General features: G+C 36.3%; 1 protein-coding gene across 1 annotated transcript in view; it reads right to left on the bottom strand.

Annotated features, from left to right (window-relative positions):
* Window positions 1-9,753, bottom strand: part of WTAP (WT1 associated protein) — an 81,883-nt gene extending 72,130 nt beyond the window's left edge. Inside the window, exons 1-3 of the mRNA XM_053711172.1 lie at window positions 9,524-9,753; window positions 1,576-1,611; window positions 1,301-1,356 (exon numbers count right to left, since the gene is read on the bottom strand). Coding sequence (XP_053567147.1) covers window positions 1,301-1,356; window positions 1,576-1,605 — 86 coding nt within the window. The 5' untranslated portion in view covers window positions 1,606-1,611; window positions 9,524-9,753. The remainder of the gene's footprint in view (window positions 1-1,300; window positions 1,357-1,575; window positions 1,612-9,523) is intronic.
* Window positions 9,754-19,100: the final 9,347 nt, after the last annotated feature.

The following is a 19,100-nucleotide window of genomic DNA, read 5'->3' as shown; positions in this document are numbered from 1 at the left end:
AGGCTCTGAAATGCATTTGATAAAAAGCACTGTGTTTACTATTGGGGGAAAATGCTTCTGCTATAAGTTGTCAAATCTTTAGTGGTTAACTTTTACAGTGAATATAGCATGCACAGGAAAAGGATATGGGTCACGTTAAATTACACATGTAGACCTAGTGCAGCAATGCTATATTGTCAGCAAAATTGCTTATTATGTTGCCACTGTCACTCTGAGCATTCATATTTGAGAAAAGGCATCCACTGGGGTTTTTTGGCAAACGCAAGTTATAACAGAATGGTAATATTCTTAATGTCAGGTTAATGTTTTCTCCTTTAAACCTAGTGAAACCATAAATGTATGGTTCCTGGCCAGATTCAGATTGGTATAACCCTTCTTTAAAACCATCAGAATTGCAGATAGACACCAGTTACCACATCACTAACTTTATTTAAAAAATAATTAGGAAATCTCAGGAGGTTGAATTACGTAATGTTACAGAGGGATCAAATATGTCATATCCAATATAAATATAATCCACTTGGTTCCACAACGGGATTGGGCATAACTGTTTAGTCACTAAAGCTACCAGCAAAAATTTATATTAGGTCTTATAATTTTCAGCCGTCTCTTAGGAACTAGTTTAATTGGTTGACATAAAAAGGGTGGTTAAGCTCCTTAACCCAAAATTCAAGATGATCTCAAAATATATTTAATTTGGTACAGAAAATGTGTCACTTGGAGCCAATAAAAAATTATCCGGATGGATATTTTTATTTTATTAATCCCCCTTGGAGCATAATTGTCTTTATTATTGTTATTTGTATGCTTTTATCTTCACACTGTTTTTGAATGGTTAAATAAGTTTAATTTTGATTTTTTTTTTCAGTTTCTATTTTGATATTGTAATATCTGAATTATATTAAAGAACATTTATAACAGTATTATGATTTTATATAGATCATCATCAAATAGGGTTTTAATCTTTTAGTCTGGGGTTAACGAAGGAAACCCCATTTTAAGGATCAGGGTGGATGCAGCACATAAAATGTATATCAGTGTGGGTGGCATATTTTGAGAGAACAGATGGTTTATTCATAATCAGCACACTGATCTTGATAAAATCTGCTCAGGCAAGTATATCTTCAAATACTTGCCTATTAGTTTCCAAAGAACAGGTTCGGAATCTCTTAACCCCTTAATTCGGTAATGAAACAATTAAACAAGCTGTATCCTTAAGGGGTTAAATTAAAGTTTTCATTGATAAAGCATTGCAAAACAATACAATGTTGCTGCTTCTTACTGGTCTTTAATGCTTTACCTTGTAAGAAGCTCCTCTCTGGGCAGAGCTTTAAAATCCGTTTCACTAAGGCGAACCTAAAACAAAAGTAAACAAATTTCAGACTTTATTTCAAATACATTTAGCACATATATAATAATGCATAAGTCACTAATATTTTCTATTTTGCTACACAGTTTTGAACATACAAGAGATACATTTTCTGTCTTACACTTTAAAAACTAGAAAATAAAGAAAAGTGGGGGGGGGGGGGGAAATTACAACAGGTGCTTTGAGGAAATATTGTATGGGCTGACCTTTTTTGGAAGAGGCTCCTCGTTAGTCATTGTTATCTGAATGAGAAAAAGAGAACATAATTAGAACATTTAAAAATACAATAAGAAAAAGTCTACATTTGTCCAAGCATCAAATTTATATCAGCTAACCTAGTGGTCAAACTTAAAGTTAATGTCAATTTTGATGCTAAAGTGCCCGCTTTTTAAAAATTTGATTAAAAACAGGGGCGCTTTAAGTCATCAAAATTTACATTTGACTCGTGTTGTGAAAAAATACTTATCTTTTAATCTTCACAGCAGCTCCAGCTTCCTCCACCTGTCGCAAAGCCTCTTCCTGGGTCTAAAATTAGGAATTTGGCTTCCTCCAATCACGGCATTGAATCAGACACCGATTCCCCTTGGGGGAAGCCGTGATTGGAGGATGACCTATCCATAATTTCTGACATCAGAAATGGCTTGCGACGACCGGAGGAAGCTGGAGCTGCTGTCAAGTTTAAAAAAGGTATTTCTTTACAATGAGTGAAATGTAAATTTTGATGAATTAAAGTGCCCCTGTTTTTAATCAAATTTTAAAAAAAACGGGCACTTTAAACCCATCTTAAATGAAATACAAAGATGCAAATGAAAGGACCAGTCAACACATTAGATTTGCATAATCAACAAATGCAAGATAACAAGACAATGCAATAGCACTTAGTCTGAACTTCAAATTAGTAGATTTTTTTTTTTATAAACAATTTGTTATGTATATTTCCACTCCCCTTGTACCATGTGATAGCAATCAGCCAATCACAAATGCATATACGTATAGTCTGAATTCTTGCACATGCTCAGTAGGAGCTGGTGACTCAAAAATTGTAAATATAAAAGACTGTACACATTTTTTTTTAATGGAAGTAAATTGGAAAGTTGTTTAAAATGACATGCTGTATCTGAATCATGAAATGTAATTTAACCTGAGTGTCCCTTTAAATTAATAAGACAGAGCAAACAAAACATTTAGAAGAAAAAAAAAACCTGAACAATTATAATTTATTTAACAGTGGTTCCAAACTTTTTTTACACATCTAGATCTGTGTATTCGAGTTTCAGCTCTTAACCATTTAAAAAATAAAATAAAATATTTATTTCATATATCCATGTGTAACTACTTTGTCTCCTAAATATTCGGAATGGCTTTTTATGCATCATGTGTGTCAAGTCTGTGACCTACACACTTATACAAATGATTTAGCAGTGCCACTTTTTATGAATGTGAAACACTAGAGGACTTAATATGACGTGAATAAACTGCGCTCTCCGTGTTCACAATTTTGCATGTTTGTCACTCAAACGGTTTCAACAGACACTATTCTTAAAAAATATGTAAATTAACACTGAGAATAGCTTACAGGGACAGTCAACACCAGATTTTTTGTTGTTTTAAAAAGATAGATAACCCCTTAATTACCAATTCCCCTGTTTTGCATAACCAACAGATATAATTATACATGATTTACCTCTGTAATTCTTGTATCTAAGCCTCAGCAGACTGCCCCCCTATTTCAGTTCTTTTGACAGACTTGCATCAGAGCTGTCTCCATGGTAAATTCCCGAGCATGAGCTCAATGTTATCTATATGAAACACATGAACTAATACCCTCTAGTGGTGAAAAACTGTCAAAATGCATTTAGATTAGAGGCGGCCTTCAAAGTCTAAAATTAGCATATGAACCTCCTAGGTTTAGCTTTCAACTAAGAATACCAAAAGAACAAAGCAAAATTGGTGATACAAGTAAATTGGAAAATTGTTTAAAATTACATGCCCTATCTGAATCATGAAATATTTCTTTGGACTTGACTGTCCCTTTAAGTTAAAGAAACATCAAAAACTGTATAAGAACAACTCCAGAAGTTTGCCTTGTGTTGCCTTAATGCGGGGCTCAACAAACACTGAGTGACAAGTCACCTCCCATGAGCAACTAAAATTGTGGCACTGGCACCTTGTACTAAGAGTTGTATGCAGCCTCTAAACAGTGACTATCATAGGTGGTGACAATTAGAAGCAACTGGTCCCCAGGCAGACAGTTATAAGAGTTATCCTGTAAATATACAGCAATTACTACTACTCTGAACCATAACTCTCCCTCATCTTGGATCCCAGCATATGACTGACATTGCAGGGATCTGGGAAATAAACAGTGCAAACAAATATATTTGCACCAGGTAGCCATCACATAATGAACCACCCAGAGGCAGGACTTTTTTTTTCATTTTCTGCAATGAGAATTTCTTAGTGAAATAATTTCTACTACTTAATTTTGAATTAGGCAGTTACACTAAAAGACCAGCTCAGCTGCAATGTGTTGATTTACTGGAGTATAAAGCATTTTTTTAAAAGTTTTATAATATATTGCAGCAGTTGAAAATTGCATTGTAAAATAGTTGCAGAGAGAATTAAAGAAATGTTATGTTTTTAAAATGTCTCAAATATTTCAAATTTACCAAATTCTATCCAGGAAATATTACACAGCCCAACTCAGCTCCCCACATCCCAGAGACGCTGGTTTATGGTGCATTAAATCTACCAGTAATACATGTTCACCGCTTGCACAGGTCATACTTCATTTATTAATAGAAGATTGTAAAATAAATGTGACAAATAATTTCCATAACATATTAGTAATGTAAAATTACATTTATCGCTCTATAGAGCATTTGTGTGCAAATTAATCTTTTATTCTAAAGTATTAATTTATATTAAAGTGCTTACTTAATGTAAATCTCTGAATTATGTGACATTAGAATTATCAAGTACAAGGTATGAAATATAACTACTAAACTGATAATTTTATTTGCTCTAATTGAGCTGTGGAATTACAAACTGATTACTATAAGCAGGTAGTATATATCTGCATCCAGTAAACATGATTTTCTTTCATTGTTCCTCACAAACAAATGTGGAAAATACATATATACATATTCTGTATCAGTGCACATATATTGTATCGGTATACTGATAAACAACGTCCCTTGGAGAAAAACTTGGTTAAAATTATTTTGCAAATCAGGAAATATAGATTGTCACAAGGGACAAGTAGATTGGGCTCCTGCTTTAGTCCCTTGGACAAGATTTTTTTTTTTTTTTTTAAATTTCCACACCCCTGAATGAAATACAGATCAGCTGTACCTACAGAAAAACAAGATTCAAACAGAGAAAGCTAAATAGGATTTTATCAAGGGAAACATTATCCCTAAATAGATTAGTCCTTTGAGACAGGCATTTGCACACCACAGCTGTACCACCTTATTAAAACCCAAAGTGCAATCTATTGTTGATGTGGACCAGGTGTAAAAAAATATTACAGATTAGTAATATGAAGAGCTGAAGTAAATATTTGTATTACTGAAATTATCCATGTGAGAATATGTAAGGGTATTTCCTATCTTGGCCTATGCTCCAATCATTTAGAACAGGGCTCGACAAACCCAGGAGCCTGGGAGACACTGGCTCCTAGAATTTTACCCCTGGCTTCTAACTTTGGGTTATTATCCATATATCTATATATAAATCCAACTGTCTGGCTCCTAAAAATATGCCTGGCTCCTAAATATTCTTACTGGCTCCTAATTTTTTAACATATTCGTCAACCACTGATTTTAGAATATGACATGCAAAAAATTTCCAACTTAGCTTACATATATTAGCTTTAACAGCAATATATAAAAAAAAAAAGTCTACAAAATTATTCCACAAGTCACATATGCCAGAGCTATGTCTCCCTGAATGCCAGGATTTTCTCAATTATCAATACATGGTTTGACCATCATTAACTCAATGACTATTTAACCCTATCAAGTACTGATTTTAAAGGTTTGTGCACAATATTACAATCTGCATCGATCCATCACACCTTTAGGGCATCCCAGAAAGTGTTTATTGATGTTGCAATGCGTTTCCCCTTTTCTTTATTCAAATGTTTCCAAAGACTTTTCTGCTGTCCTATAATAGATTAACATATAAGACTAGTGTGAAAGCTTTAATAATAAACACCTTGTTCTCTGCAAAAAATTAGCAATAGCCAGCCTCCACCAACAAACTTCCTTAATTCAGATGAAACAATCCAAAATTTGTACTAGAGTAGACTAGGCTTGCTACTGTCATTTTATTTGCAAAAGTTAAAGTGAAGGTAAATCCTAGCTCCATTGAAACGCTAAGATTTACCAGTACTACATAAAGGGGACTTTCAGTCAGGAGGTAAAAAAATTTCATGCTGAAAGTTCCTTTATTTGCCTGCAGCTTATGCTGTGCTGAGCACCTCATGTCATCCACAGCAGAATAGTATTTTATCATTGAGATGATTTAGCCAATAGTGTGCTAGCCATCTAGCATAATGCCGATTGGCCCATACAGCTATTAGCTAACAGGTGGAATCAACAGCTCATTAAAAAATAAAATATAGTGTTCTGCTGTGGGAGGCCTGAGGCACTCTGCACGGCATAAGCTGCAAGGCAAATAAAGGGACTTTCAGCATGAAGTATTTTAATGACAAATTCCCTTTTATTTGTAACTGGTAAATCCTAGTGTTTTAAAAATGCTACGATTTACCATCACTTTAAATTGTTTTGCAGCTCTTTATCTCATTATCTCTGCAGAAGCCAATTACAGGGACAGTGTCAAAATGAAAAACTTTCATGATTCAGATAGGGCATGCAATTTTAAAAAACTTTCCAATTTCCTTTATCAAATTTGTTTGGTTCCCTTGGTGTTCTTTATTGAAAGCTAACCCTAGGTAGGCTCAGGCTAATTTCTAAGCCCTTGAAGGCAGACTTATCTCAGAGCATTTTGTCAGTTTTAGAGGTAGACAGCTCTAATTCATGTGTGCCATAGATAACATTGTGCTCACTCAGTTGAAGTTACCTAGGAGTCAGCACAGATTGGCTGAAATGCAAGTATGTCAAATAACTGAAATAAGGGGCAGTCTGCAGAGGCTTAGATACAAGGTTATCACAGTGGTAAAGGGTATATTACTATAACCGTGTTGGTTATGCAAAACTGGGGAATGGGTAATGAAGGGATAATTTCTTTTTTAAACAAAAATTCTGGAGTAAACTGTCCCTTTAAGGACCGATGTTGTAGGGTTAGGCTTGTGAAATACAGTGTGCACTTCCAAATTCTTAGAACAGCAAAGAATTTTTACAATATGCAATTACGTATATCGTATTAAACTTCAAAATATAAAACATAGTTAATTCAAAAATGAAGACTGATCAGAAGATGTTTGTGTCCAGCAACCTCTATACTAAAACAGTAGAACATTTCCCATTAAATTAAATTTCTTTGACAAATGTCCACAATTAAAGGTTTCAAATTTTACATTACCTTGCATTTATTTAAAACACACATACAATCACCGTTCATTGTTCTACAAAAAAAAAAAAAAAATTTGAAGAATTCACCTAGTAAATAAATGCTTGCTGCAAGAGAGTAGAAGGGTGTGAACCAAGAACAAACAAAAAGACCTTGTGAGCCAATGTTCGGTCACGATCATATATACTATACTAGAAAAAAATGCCAGGAACATATATGAAACCCAACAACAACAACAAAAAAAAAAAGTCACCCCCAATATGCAAATAGCAAAAAACAGAATTCAGACATACTATACTATATCACACACTATAACAGAGCCAATATTCAAATTCACATAAAAACTCAACCTGTAAGAGTTTCCACAATACAGTATTTTGCAGATACTTTATTGTGCACAGTATTTGTCCCTACAGGAAGAAATATCGCTATGACTAAATCACAAGTCAACACCTGTATGAAATGGTCATAAAATGGTTTATAAAAGGGATCTGAAACCCCAAAATTCTATTTTGTGATTCAGACAGAGCATACAAATTTATATTAAAAAAAAAAAAAAAAAAAATGTTTCCAATATACTCCAATTTAAATTCAAATTTGCTTAATTCCTTGTTGGTAGGTGTCTGGAGCACTACATATGGCAGGAAATACTGCTGCCTTCTAGTGCTCGAAACATGTGCATGCTCCTAAGTTTTACGCTCCTACTTTTTAACCTCTTCCCGTCATGACGTTCGATGCCATCCTAAACGCACTGGTCTTTAGCGCGCTTAGGACGGCATAGCCTTTTGGCTGTACTTTAGCCAAAGGCACTTCCTGAATGAGATCGCAGGCTGGAGGGAATGCCTAACGGTCACAAGCACTCCCCCCTGACACGACCCCATCATTGAAAGTGATTTCAATTTTTTTAATTATTTGTTTACAAGGGGTTAATAAAAGATACCAAGAAAATTTGACAACAGAAGTAAATTAGAAAGTTGCAAGCCATAAATAATGGAAACAAAACATTTAGGTTTAATGTCACATCTCTTTAAAACTATCCAATAATAAATAAATAGTGTTATGTATCTATTGAGACCAACCCTTTTCATGTATAGATTAATATATATGTCTAATACAGAATCCTTGAAACTCACAAGGAAAGAAGTATTCATGTTACTGATTGAAAGGAATATAGGTGCATTATATCTGTCAGGGGTTGTCAAATTCATGAGACTTAGGCACCAAATCAGTGTTGGGTACATTTCATGTGGGTCTTATGCAACAATTTTTAGCACAGTTAAAGACTGAATCAAAAATATCAAAGACTGTTAAAAGAAATGACTAACAGTGTTGATTGACCAGAAAACTTGAGAGATCAAAGCCTAAGGCCATAACTGATCCATTGTTATTAAACTGAGAAGAGAGCCTTGTGTTCACAAAACATTTTTGTTTAAAGGGATAGGAAAGTCAAACTTAAACTTGCATGATTCAGATAGAGCATGTCATTTTAAGACACTTCTATTTTCAAATGTGCTTCGTTCTCTTAGTATCCCTTGTTAAAAAAAATGAATATGCACATATACACTAGTGGGTGCTGCTTCTAATTGGTGCCTGCACACATTTGTCTCTTCTGATTGAAGAACTAGATGTTCTCAGTAGTGCAATGTTGTCCCTTCAGCAATGGATAACATGAGAGTGAAGCAAATTTGACAATAGAAGTAAATTGGAAAGTTGTTTAAAATTGTATGTTCTATCTGAATCCTAAAAGAAAATTGTGGGGTTTACTATCCCTTTAAAGAAAAAAAAACCACAAACTGCTTTGACTCAGTTAAACTAATACCTTACTAGGAGGCCATAGTGAAAGCTTTCATTTTTTTCCAGCTCACCTTTAAAAGCTCCAAATTAAATTCTCTTTTTTTATATGAATAGCATAGGAATTTGCACATTTAGCTAAAATAAAAAAAATGTTTAATATTGTACTTACCGATTTGTTAACTAGTTGATTTGAAGACCAAAAATGTAACAATCAGATGTGGCAAACTTGATTTGTGATTATTGGTTGCCGAATTGTTTTTTTATGCCTTATTACAATGTTCAATTATTGTAACATTCTACATCAATATATCATCTCTAGCAATTAATCGAATTAAAGAATCAAACTTTTTTTTACCATTTGACATATTGGTGTTACTTATGTAAATGAATGTTTTAAATAAAATTACAGACCAGTGACGATATAACACTTTCTGCATTGGTACCTTCAGATACAACCTCATCATTATAAATCAATTGTACAAAAAAAATAAAATGGTATCACTCTGGTTATTATGGTTGTCCTTTATACCTAACAAGAAAGCCAACACTATCTCCACCATAATAATGTTACTCTTCAAACGTACATTACCACAACATAAGTTAATCGATTATTTTTTTTTAAAGTGTTTTGAGCTCAGGGGTCAGACCTGGAGGCCGCGCATCCTCCATCACCGCCATTTTTATTATGCGACTGAGAAAACAGGTTTCCGCAATACAACATTACCGTTTGCTCATTCCTTTCACAGACACTGCAGCCGTTAGTACCCAGTAAATACAACAATAAATACCGCACGCTGCTGACTTACAGAGTTCTGAGTCTCTCACCTAATGCGGGATCTGCGCAGCCGGGCGGCTCCTGCAGCTAAAACCGCACACTCGGGGAATTACTGCGAATAATGTGTAGTATGCAGAAAAGTCACTTCAGCTGCCAGCCAAACAGTCTTTTGTAGTAAAGTTTGCGCTCTGGGTGTTCTATTTTTCTTTCCTTGTTTTGCCTCTTGCTTTTTTTTTTCTCTCTCTCCTTGCACTGCTTTCTCTCACAACAACTCGGACACAAAATGGCGACTAAGGAGGAAATGAGAATCTACCCAACCTCCGTGATACGCAGAGACACACCTCCTGTGCGCGGATTACGTCTCAGAGTTGTAGGGATTAAACGACACCATAATATTATTAAAATGGCGTTTAAACCAAGAGATTTATAAACTTGGCGCTTTATTGGTAGTTTAAAAAAATACTAAAATCTGAGTTTAGCATTCAAAATTATTTTGTCGGCCATACTCATTATTTTACTTCAAACATTGGTGTGGGGGGTTCAGATGTGGGCTACCAAGAGTACTGCACTGTTTTGTGTTCCCAGGAACAAGAAGGGGAGCCTCATTTTGGGGTGGAAAAGCCCTGTCCCCCCCCCCCACTCTGGACTTTACCCAGCCAGCATTTACACATTAGCTTTGCTCACCTACATGGGCATTGTACTCTCATCTACATATTTGATATATTTCTTCAGGTTTTTATACATGTTCCGCTGTTTACTGTACACATAGACTTAAAGGGACATTAACACTTTAAAATGGTTAAATCAAATGATAAATCTTATATATATATATATATATATATATATTAGGGTGACCACATAACCAAACTGCCATTCAGGGACACGCCCCCCGCGACACCCCACCCCCAATATTATTTTGATTAGTGCACTGTATCGAATTTATGCTTCAGATTGCTATAAACATATTTCTGCCTGTGCAGTTTTTAGTATTTGTGATTGCCGCCGATAACATTCAGTAGCTAGTGTCTACCTAAACATATCATACTTCAAAATGTGTTAGACATCTCTTAAGAAACAGAAAAAGACGATAAAACAAGTTGCAATAAAGTAACAGAATTTTTTATTGTTTTCTCACAGTACTCAAATCCTTCCATATTAGACCACATGCAGACATCCCAACCAGGGATAGGCAAGGTGTCCGTACACGGACACTGGTGTCCGTGATTGGCCCTTGCAGTGTACGCTACCCGTTTTGCGGAGGGGAGGGAGGAATAGGGCAGATGAATGCTGGTCCTCACTCTTCCTTGACCGAAGCGGTGCCACGCTTAGTAGCAGGAAAGTGAGGGAAGAAGCAAGCTGCCTGCAGTCAACTAACCGTGAGTCGTGACCTGTCCCAATTCCTTGATCTGTGCGGCAGCGTGCTGCTGGTGTCGCTGCCTACTCTGACAAACCTTACGTAACCAAGTAACCAACCATGATAATCATGCAATTAACATCAAGGTGGGTGAGTTTGGTCAGGAGTTGCAGACTCTCAATATAACCACACAAAAATAAAAGGTAATACCACAAGCAGTCTTTATATAAATGTTATTTTAAACTTGTTTGATTAGATGACTAATTTGAACTAGACCAGGGGCATCCAACGTGCAGCCCATTTGACAGCAAAGTGTCGCTCTCCTGATTTATAGAAACATAGAATATGTCGGCAGATAGGAACCATTCGGCCTATCTAGTCTGACCAATTTTCTGAATACTTTAATTAGTTCCTGGCCTCATCTTATATCTAGCATAACATTATGCCTATCCCATACATGTTTAAACTACTTCATTGTCTCTACCACTTCTTCTGGATGGCTATGCCACCATGCATCCAGTACCCTCTCGGTAAAGATAGTGTTGTTTGATGTTTTTAATTTGAAATGTACCTTGGTGTCCTTCACTAATGTCTGTACTTTGGAATACGTCCGGCACAGCCTTGGTCCGTGCCTGTCTCTGATCCCAACTCTCCCTGAAGTTCAGGGAGTCTCCCTGATTGTAATAGCGACTCCCTGATGCCAGCAAATGGAATGTAATCTCCCTGAAACTCCAAGTACCATGATCCAATGTGACCCAAATCTGGAAAAGTATTTCTTTAAGGAATGCCTTTAGTTGCTGGGACGTTATAGAAAACTCAAAGCATGCATCAGTAACCAAAAAGCCCCACTGATTTTAATAAAATAAAACACAAATACTACCTTATTTACTGCACGTAATTAAACTTTGTATTCTAAAATATTTAAGCATTCAACAAGTGTACAATCACTGGAAAAAAGGTTTGTTGTAATGTGGTTGTGCAATGAAGCTACTTTTTTAAATGTGACTTTAGTGGGAAGCTACTAGTCTCTATTTTTTTTAGGTTTTCAAGGTGTCCAATATATAACTGGGAGGGGGGGGGTGGCTCAGTAGCGGGTGAAGCCACCTCCCTGAAATGAGTTTTTGAAAGTTGGGATGTCTGCACATGGCACCAGTTAAGTATCTTGTTTTCAACACTTATGTCTAAATGTGTATTTCTTGTCACTTTTTGCACATTGAATGAGTTTTTTATTTTGTTTTACGAAGCTGTAAAAAGAATTACAACCCATGTCAAAATTGATTTTCCCCTGAAGTTCAGATTTTATTAGATCAATTCTACATCTATTCCTTGTGTCAGACCAGCACAATCCCATCATGCTGAAGAATTTTTCAACTGCTGCATTTGAGCATGGAATGCTGATAACAAATGCAACCACTTTCAAGAGGTTTGATGAGGATTTCATGAATATCGTTGACCAATCATCCGCTTCAGTACTGGTAAAAATCGTTGCAAAGTGTGGACAAACGCAAACATATTCCTCACAAAGGTCATCTATTGAAAGAGAGTCTAAATTCAGAGCTTCAACTGCTGCCACCAGGTTATCAAACGTAAGGTTCTCCTTCAAATTTAAGCACTGAAATTTAGATAAAGAGTTTTTTTCTGAAAAATCAAACCACTGTTCTAAATACTGAACTGCTTTTTGATAAAAGTTTAGGAATTCTAATTCTATTTTTCTTCCTTGCAGATGAGGTAATTTCTTTAAAGATTTCCCAACAAGGTATCCAAAAAAATGGTCTGTCTGTCTTTGGATTAGTTTGCCTTTCACTGTTGTCATGATCTCATAAACATCAACTGCAATCAAGTCATTACACTCCAGTTTTAATATGGCTGTCTGAAAAATAGGCAAGCAGTTGTGTAGAAACTGGAGATACAACTCAGGAACTGATGGCGGGTCCAGTTCTGTTGTCTCACTGTCTTCATCCACAATAAATTGCCATATCACTTTAGGTGTTTCATCCTCACCAATGCTTTGGAAGTAAGCTTTTACAGCTGGCCAATTTTTTAAAAATCTGTCAATTGCTGGATAAAGAGACAGCCATCTTGTTGGTACATGGCGAAGAAGTTCTGACCACTCAAGGTCAACAAAGTCAAACATTTCTCTCAGTGTGGAAACTCTCTTGGCTGATATTGAAAAATAATTATATAATTTCAAAATTAGACTTTCCACATCAAAATTTAAAACATCTGAAGCCTTTTTAGCCGTATTATGAAGTATGTGAGCTGGTCAGCCAGCTGGCAATATCCGATCATTTACAGCATGAAGCTTCTGGTACACACCGTTATGCTTACCAAAGTTCACACTTGCATTGTCAGCAGAATATGCAGACATCATATCCACAGATTGGCCATTTGTTTTAAGCACATTTAAAATGTGTTCTGTAATTGAAGCAGCACTTTCATCACCTTTATAAAAATCCACCAAACTTGTTACCACACCTTTGGAAGGCTTAAAGTAACGCAGAACTAAGGGGAAAAGTTTAGTGTGTCGATGGTTAGATGCATCTGATGCAACACTAAAATAAGCATAACCGTTTTTCAAATCGTTAACTACTGCTTCCACACTGTAAGGAGCCAGCACGTTTGTTACAATGGCTTCAGCTTTGCTTCGACCACATGACATCTTAGTGGCTTTAGCAGAATCCTGAAATATAACAGGAAGAAGTTTCATGGTGCAGTCCAAAGATCTATATGAATGACTGTGATACACGGAATGGTAAACCATTGATATTTCAGCTGCTATTATTTCTTCTTGCATTGCCATATCCTTAGAGGGAATCATGAATTTGGAAAGCATTCCACTTTGTTTTGCAGCCCGATCAGCATTTTTGTGACCTTCACTAGATATGTGAATTTTGATGTCACCTTCACCACCATGACCAATTCCAAACTCCCGCCTACACAGAGTACAATATGCTCTATGATAGTTACTAACCACTGTTGTAATGCATGTGTATGTTGTTTTCCATGAGTCTCGGAAACGGCACATTCGCTTTATCTTCTTTGATTTTGCTTCTCCAGAAGTCGAAGGCCCTTGTTCATCCCCGCTGCTATCCATATTAGCACGAATTGCACGATTCAGATCGCAGATGTTTAATATAATATATGGCTCTCTATAATATAAAACTGTATATATACACACTTGTTATATGAGAGGTAATACAGGGGATTGTAAACAATATTTAATATTCAACTGGTAAATTAATAAGTACAGGTATACCACACTTAACAGCGCTTCGCTAATACAATGCTTTATGGAGCTGAAGTTCAACCTCCAAGGATTTTGAAACAGTGCTGTACTCATCGTGAGATTGCGAGATAAGTGACTGGCACCATTTTGTTATGTGCAGTTCACGCTGTTTACAGCATTACAGTGTAATCTGTGTCTCAGTGTTTTACTCTGCCAAATTTTACTATAGTAATTGTCACTATTTTACAGGTACAGTTTTTATTGAATACTAATTGAATACTGTGCTGTTCTAGTGTTAAACTAAACTTAAAGGGACACTGAACCCAAATTTTTTCTTTCATGATTCAGATAGAGCATGAAATTTTAAGCAACTTTATAATTTACTCCTATTATCAAATTTTCTTCATTCTCTTGGTATCTTTATTTGAAATGCAAGAATGTAAGTTTAGATGCCGGCCCATTTTTGGTGAACAACCTGGGTTGTCCTTGCTGATTGGTGGATAAATTCATCCACCAATAAAAAAGTGCTGTCCACAGTACTGAACCAAAAAAAAAGTTTAGATGCCTTCTTTTTCAAATAAAGATAGCAAGAAAAACGAAGACAAATTGATAATAGGAGTAAATTAGAAAGTTGCTTAAAATTGCATGCTCTATCTGAATCACAAAAGAAAACATTTGGGTTCAGTGTCCCTTTAAAGGGATAGGAAACCCCAACATTTTCTTTCATGATTTAGATAGAACATACAATTTTAAACAACTTTAAAATTTACTTCCATCATCAAATTTGCTTCGTTCTCATGTTATCCTTTGCCTAAGAAACGACATTACACTACTGGCAGCAAGATGAACACATCTAGTCAGCGAATCATAAAATACAAATGTGTGCAGCACCAATTTGCAGCAGCTTCCACTAGTGTAGGATATGTGTGTATTCTTTTTCAACAAGGGATACCAAGAGAACAGAGCACATTTGAAAAAAAAAGTGAATTTAAAAGTGTCTTAAAATGACATCCTCTATCTGAAGCATGCAAGTTTAATTTTGACTTTCCTATCCATTTAAAGCTATACATTTAACACCAGTATATCACATATAAATCAATATACAAAGCACAGTACTTTCCAGACCCAGCAAATGATGAGGTGGTTCAGCATACTTTTCAAAAGCACTTGGAAGCCAAATAAAATATTTTAGGGGCCCATGCACTGTTACAATATTTGAATATACGGACAGGACAAAGCAGCGTCAATCCTGATAAAAAATAAAGATACAGACCGTTTAGTGCTCATAATAATTTTTTTTGCAAAACTGCCGCTATAGTTCTATAGACACATGCAAACTATCTACATAGGTATGCCCTTCAACAATAAAAAATCTGGTGTAGACTGTCCCTTTAATGATGGCGTGCAACATTCTACAAAGTGATTGCTACTTCACTGCAGGGGCTCATGATCTGCAATTGCATTCCAGCATTTCTGGGGCAGTGAAAAAAACAAAACACAAAATTGGAGGAAAGATAGGGCAAATCAAATAATGAATGTACATTGCCAAGTTTGTTTTTTAAACACACAATGGTAATTTTTTTTAACTTTGCAATGTACTTTCATTATTTGATTTGCAATGTTTTCCTCACAATTTTTACTGCCCTGATAGTGATAGAAACGCTAGCGACAGAGATTGTTAGTAATAAAGAGATAGAGAGAAGGTCTCTTTATTCATGACACACTACAAAATATTGACGTGCACAACCTTACAATCTTCTTAACTAATCGTGAAATATCTTTTCCTCACCTTTTTTACTGCCTTAAATATTTTGGTCATTTATTATATTATAATGTCAACAAAAGTTTATGCTGTCTTCCTCTTGACCAATTTCATTCTCTCAGTACAACTTTGGCCTAAGTGCACATCATTGTTTGGCAGATTTCTAAATACCCCACATATATTAACTATTGGCCAAGAGTTTGCTTGCTACATAGTGCCCTCTTTAACCAATATCTGTCTAACATACCTGGCTGGCAGATGTCGTTATTTACACCACATCAGCTCGGCTCCAGAGTCCAGTCCAACTGTGTCTAGGGCAGGCAGGGGCAGGAGCACTTGTCTCCACGGTCTCGACTCCACCATCCACGGTCGGTGACGGAATTATATAGTGCACACTAGAGCTAGACAGTGACTAGACTAGACTAGAGGTGTGTGGCGGCAGAACCAAAATGATGATCAATTTCATTATCATATTCATATCCGGATTCCCGGAAGAGGCTCCCTCATAATTGGCCAGTACTGGCGGGCAGTGCCTCTGGTCTGGAGTCTGGTCCCCTCTGCCCCTGGATGTTGTCTAGTGCGCTGCGGGAAGCCGGCAACAACAACAAGCCGCCCTAGAGTCTCAGTGAGAGTGAGTCAATCCGGTGCCGAGCGGGTGTGACTTCACTGCTGTCACGTCAGTGCTGCTGTCAGTTCCACAGTGCTGCTGTCAGTTACATTAAGGGAGTCCGGGACATTGAATAAAGGTACCCGGGACCGGGGACAGTCCTTTAAAACAGTCCTTTAAAATGCGGGACTGTCCCGGGCAATACGGGACACGTGGTCACCCTAATATATATATATATATATATATATATATATATATATATATATAAACTCTACATAGATACAATATGCTTTTATTATTTATTTTGTCCCCTTTTCCTGTAATTCTATTCTGAAATTGTGAGCTTTTCAGTTTCTGTTAGAAATGGAAGTGCAGAACACTGTTATATTCCACACAGCCATTAGTGACCTATTTATTACTGTCCCTAATTGGCCACAGCAGAGAAGGTAACCTAAGTTACAACATAGCAGCTCCCATTGTTTTATAGACATTAAAACTTTACACTTATTTTTTCAATATTTAATCCCTTAAGGACAAGGCAATTTCAATTTCTTTCCCTTAAAGGGACAGTCAACACTTCCGTGAACATTATTTCATATTGAAAATTAAAACCCGACGATCCGCCTGCACTATACCCCTTCTGCCTTGCCGCCTTGCTTCTGCACCAAGCGCGTGCAATTTCTGACCGAGGATTGAATTCTGATTTGCTGATCATTTGAAGAAGAAGGCAGCTACCTAACGGTGGGGGGAGTTCGGCTGCCATATTTACCTGGTATTAGAGAAGTTAGCGACTCTGATTAGTGCAGAAGCAAGGCGGCAGAGTGGCTCTCTCTGCATCGGATAGCCAAGGGGTGTTATTGCAGGATGCCTCAATATCGAGGCATCACTGCAATAAACGGAAAGCAGCTGGAAGCGAGCAGGATCGCTTCCAGCCGCTTTAAACCCCTAATGTCGTACAGGGTACGTCGCTGGTCTTTTAAGACCAGGTTGTGTGCGACGTACCCTGTACGACATGCGTCGTTAAGGTGTTAAACAGCTAATAATACTTTAAAAATACATTTACATGTTATTCTCAGATTGATCTTTTTTTTAATGCATCATTATATCTAGCCTATAGTTAGTGTTTAATGTCCCTTTAAAGCAGCCCTCCCAATACCAACTGTATAGGCACACAATGCTGAGAGAGACTAATGTTCACATAGCACAGCCTTAAAGGGATATTCCAGTCGAAATTTAAATGCACATAGATGAATTACATTTTGAATAGACAAACTTGCAATATACATGTATTGGCAAAAATGCTTCTAGTAAAAGTTATCACTGTTTTAGTGTTAACATTTTTCTCTGCACGTGCATGTGAAGCATAGCTAGATATTATCAGTGCACCAGCATTTTAAATACTGCAGCTACTCAGAGCGCCAACAGGGCTTGTATTATGTCAGCGATTAACAAACTGAGTCATTACCAGATGGTACAAGCAACTTAGGCTCTCTGAGCAAGTACATAGTTAAATACACCTTTAAAACAGTTATACTGTAGCTTTTATTAGAAGCATTTTGCTAATACAGGTATATTACAAAAATGCTTCTATTCAAAAATAAAATGCATCCATGTGGATTACAATTTTGGCTGGAATGTCCCATTCAATGTACAATTCACTGCACGCTTACAGTCTTAAAGGGACAGTATACACCAATTTTCATATAACTGCATGTAATAGACACTACGATAAAGAATAAGATGCACAGATACTGATATAAAAATCCAGTATAAAACTGTTTAAAAACTTACTTAGAAAAGTTAACAAAAATCTGAATGGGCTATATAAATGGATCATCTACAAAACATTTATGCAAAGAAAAATCTAGTGTATAATGTCCCTTTAAAGGGTAAGGTACATGCAACCCACACAGCCTTTAAAGGGACAACTTACACCACACGCACAGTCTTAAAGGGACAGCTCACACTATGCACACACACTCAAAGTCTTAAAGAAACACACAATACACACAGCCTTTAAAGGGACATCTTACACCACACATACAGTACTGCAGTTAGTACTGGCAAGGCTCCAGTAAACAGTTACACATGTATAAAAATTTGCAGAAATGTATACAAATATGTAGACTGAGGGTTTCATATAATGTAACATGTGAGAAGAGCTCAAGTGTAAGTAAGTGCTGCCTGAGGAAAGTCTATGGAAAAAAAACAAATAGGGATTTTACACCCCAAAATATGGCGTCCTTTTTGTTCCCAGAGACAGAAACAGTACAGAATTGTTGATAGCCTTTACCTAAACCCTCATACCAATTTCTGAAGTAAAATAATAATATATGGTTGAGAAAATAATTTAGAATATACAACTTAGATTTTACCATAAGGGTGTGTTTGTGTATATATGTATGTGCATGTTTGTGTTAATATGCATGCGTGGTGTGTGTGTGTATATTTTGTTAGTAGCAGAGTAATGAGCAAACAACTGTTAGTGCCCGGTTTTTAATAAACCTATTAAAAACAAGGGCACTTTAATTAATCAAAATTGACATTTCACTGTTTTCTTCAAAAACTTATCTTTTTATCCTGAATGCCGCTCCAGCGATTCCATCGGCCGTCGGAAGCCTCTGCAGACGTCAGAAATGACGAATCAGGCTTCCTCCAATCACAGCTTCTCCCCCGGG

This window comes from Bombina bombina, chromosome 4, assembly GCF_027579735.1.
Source record: "Bombina bombina isolate aBomBom1 chromosome 4, aBomBom1.pri, whole genome shotgun sequence".
NCBI lineage: Eukaryota > Metazoa > Chordata > Amphibia > Anura > Bombinatoridae > Bombina > Bombina bombina.
The sequence above is the reverse complement of the archived record's forward strand: the minus strand, read 5'-3'. Positions and strand labels throughout refer to the sequence as shown.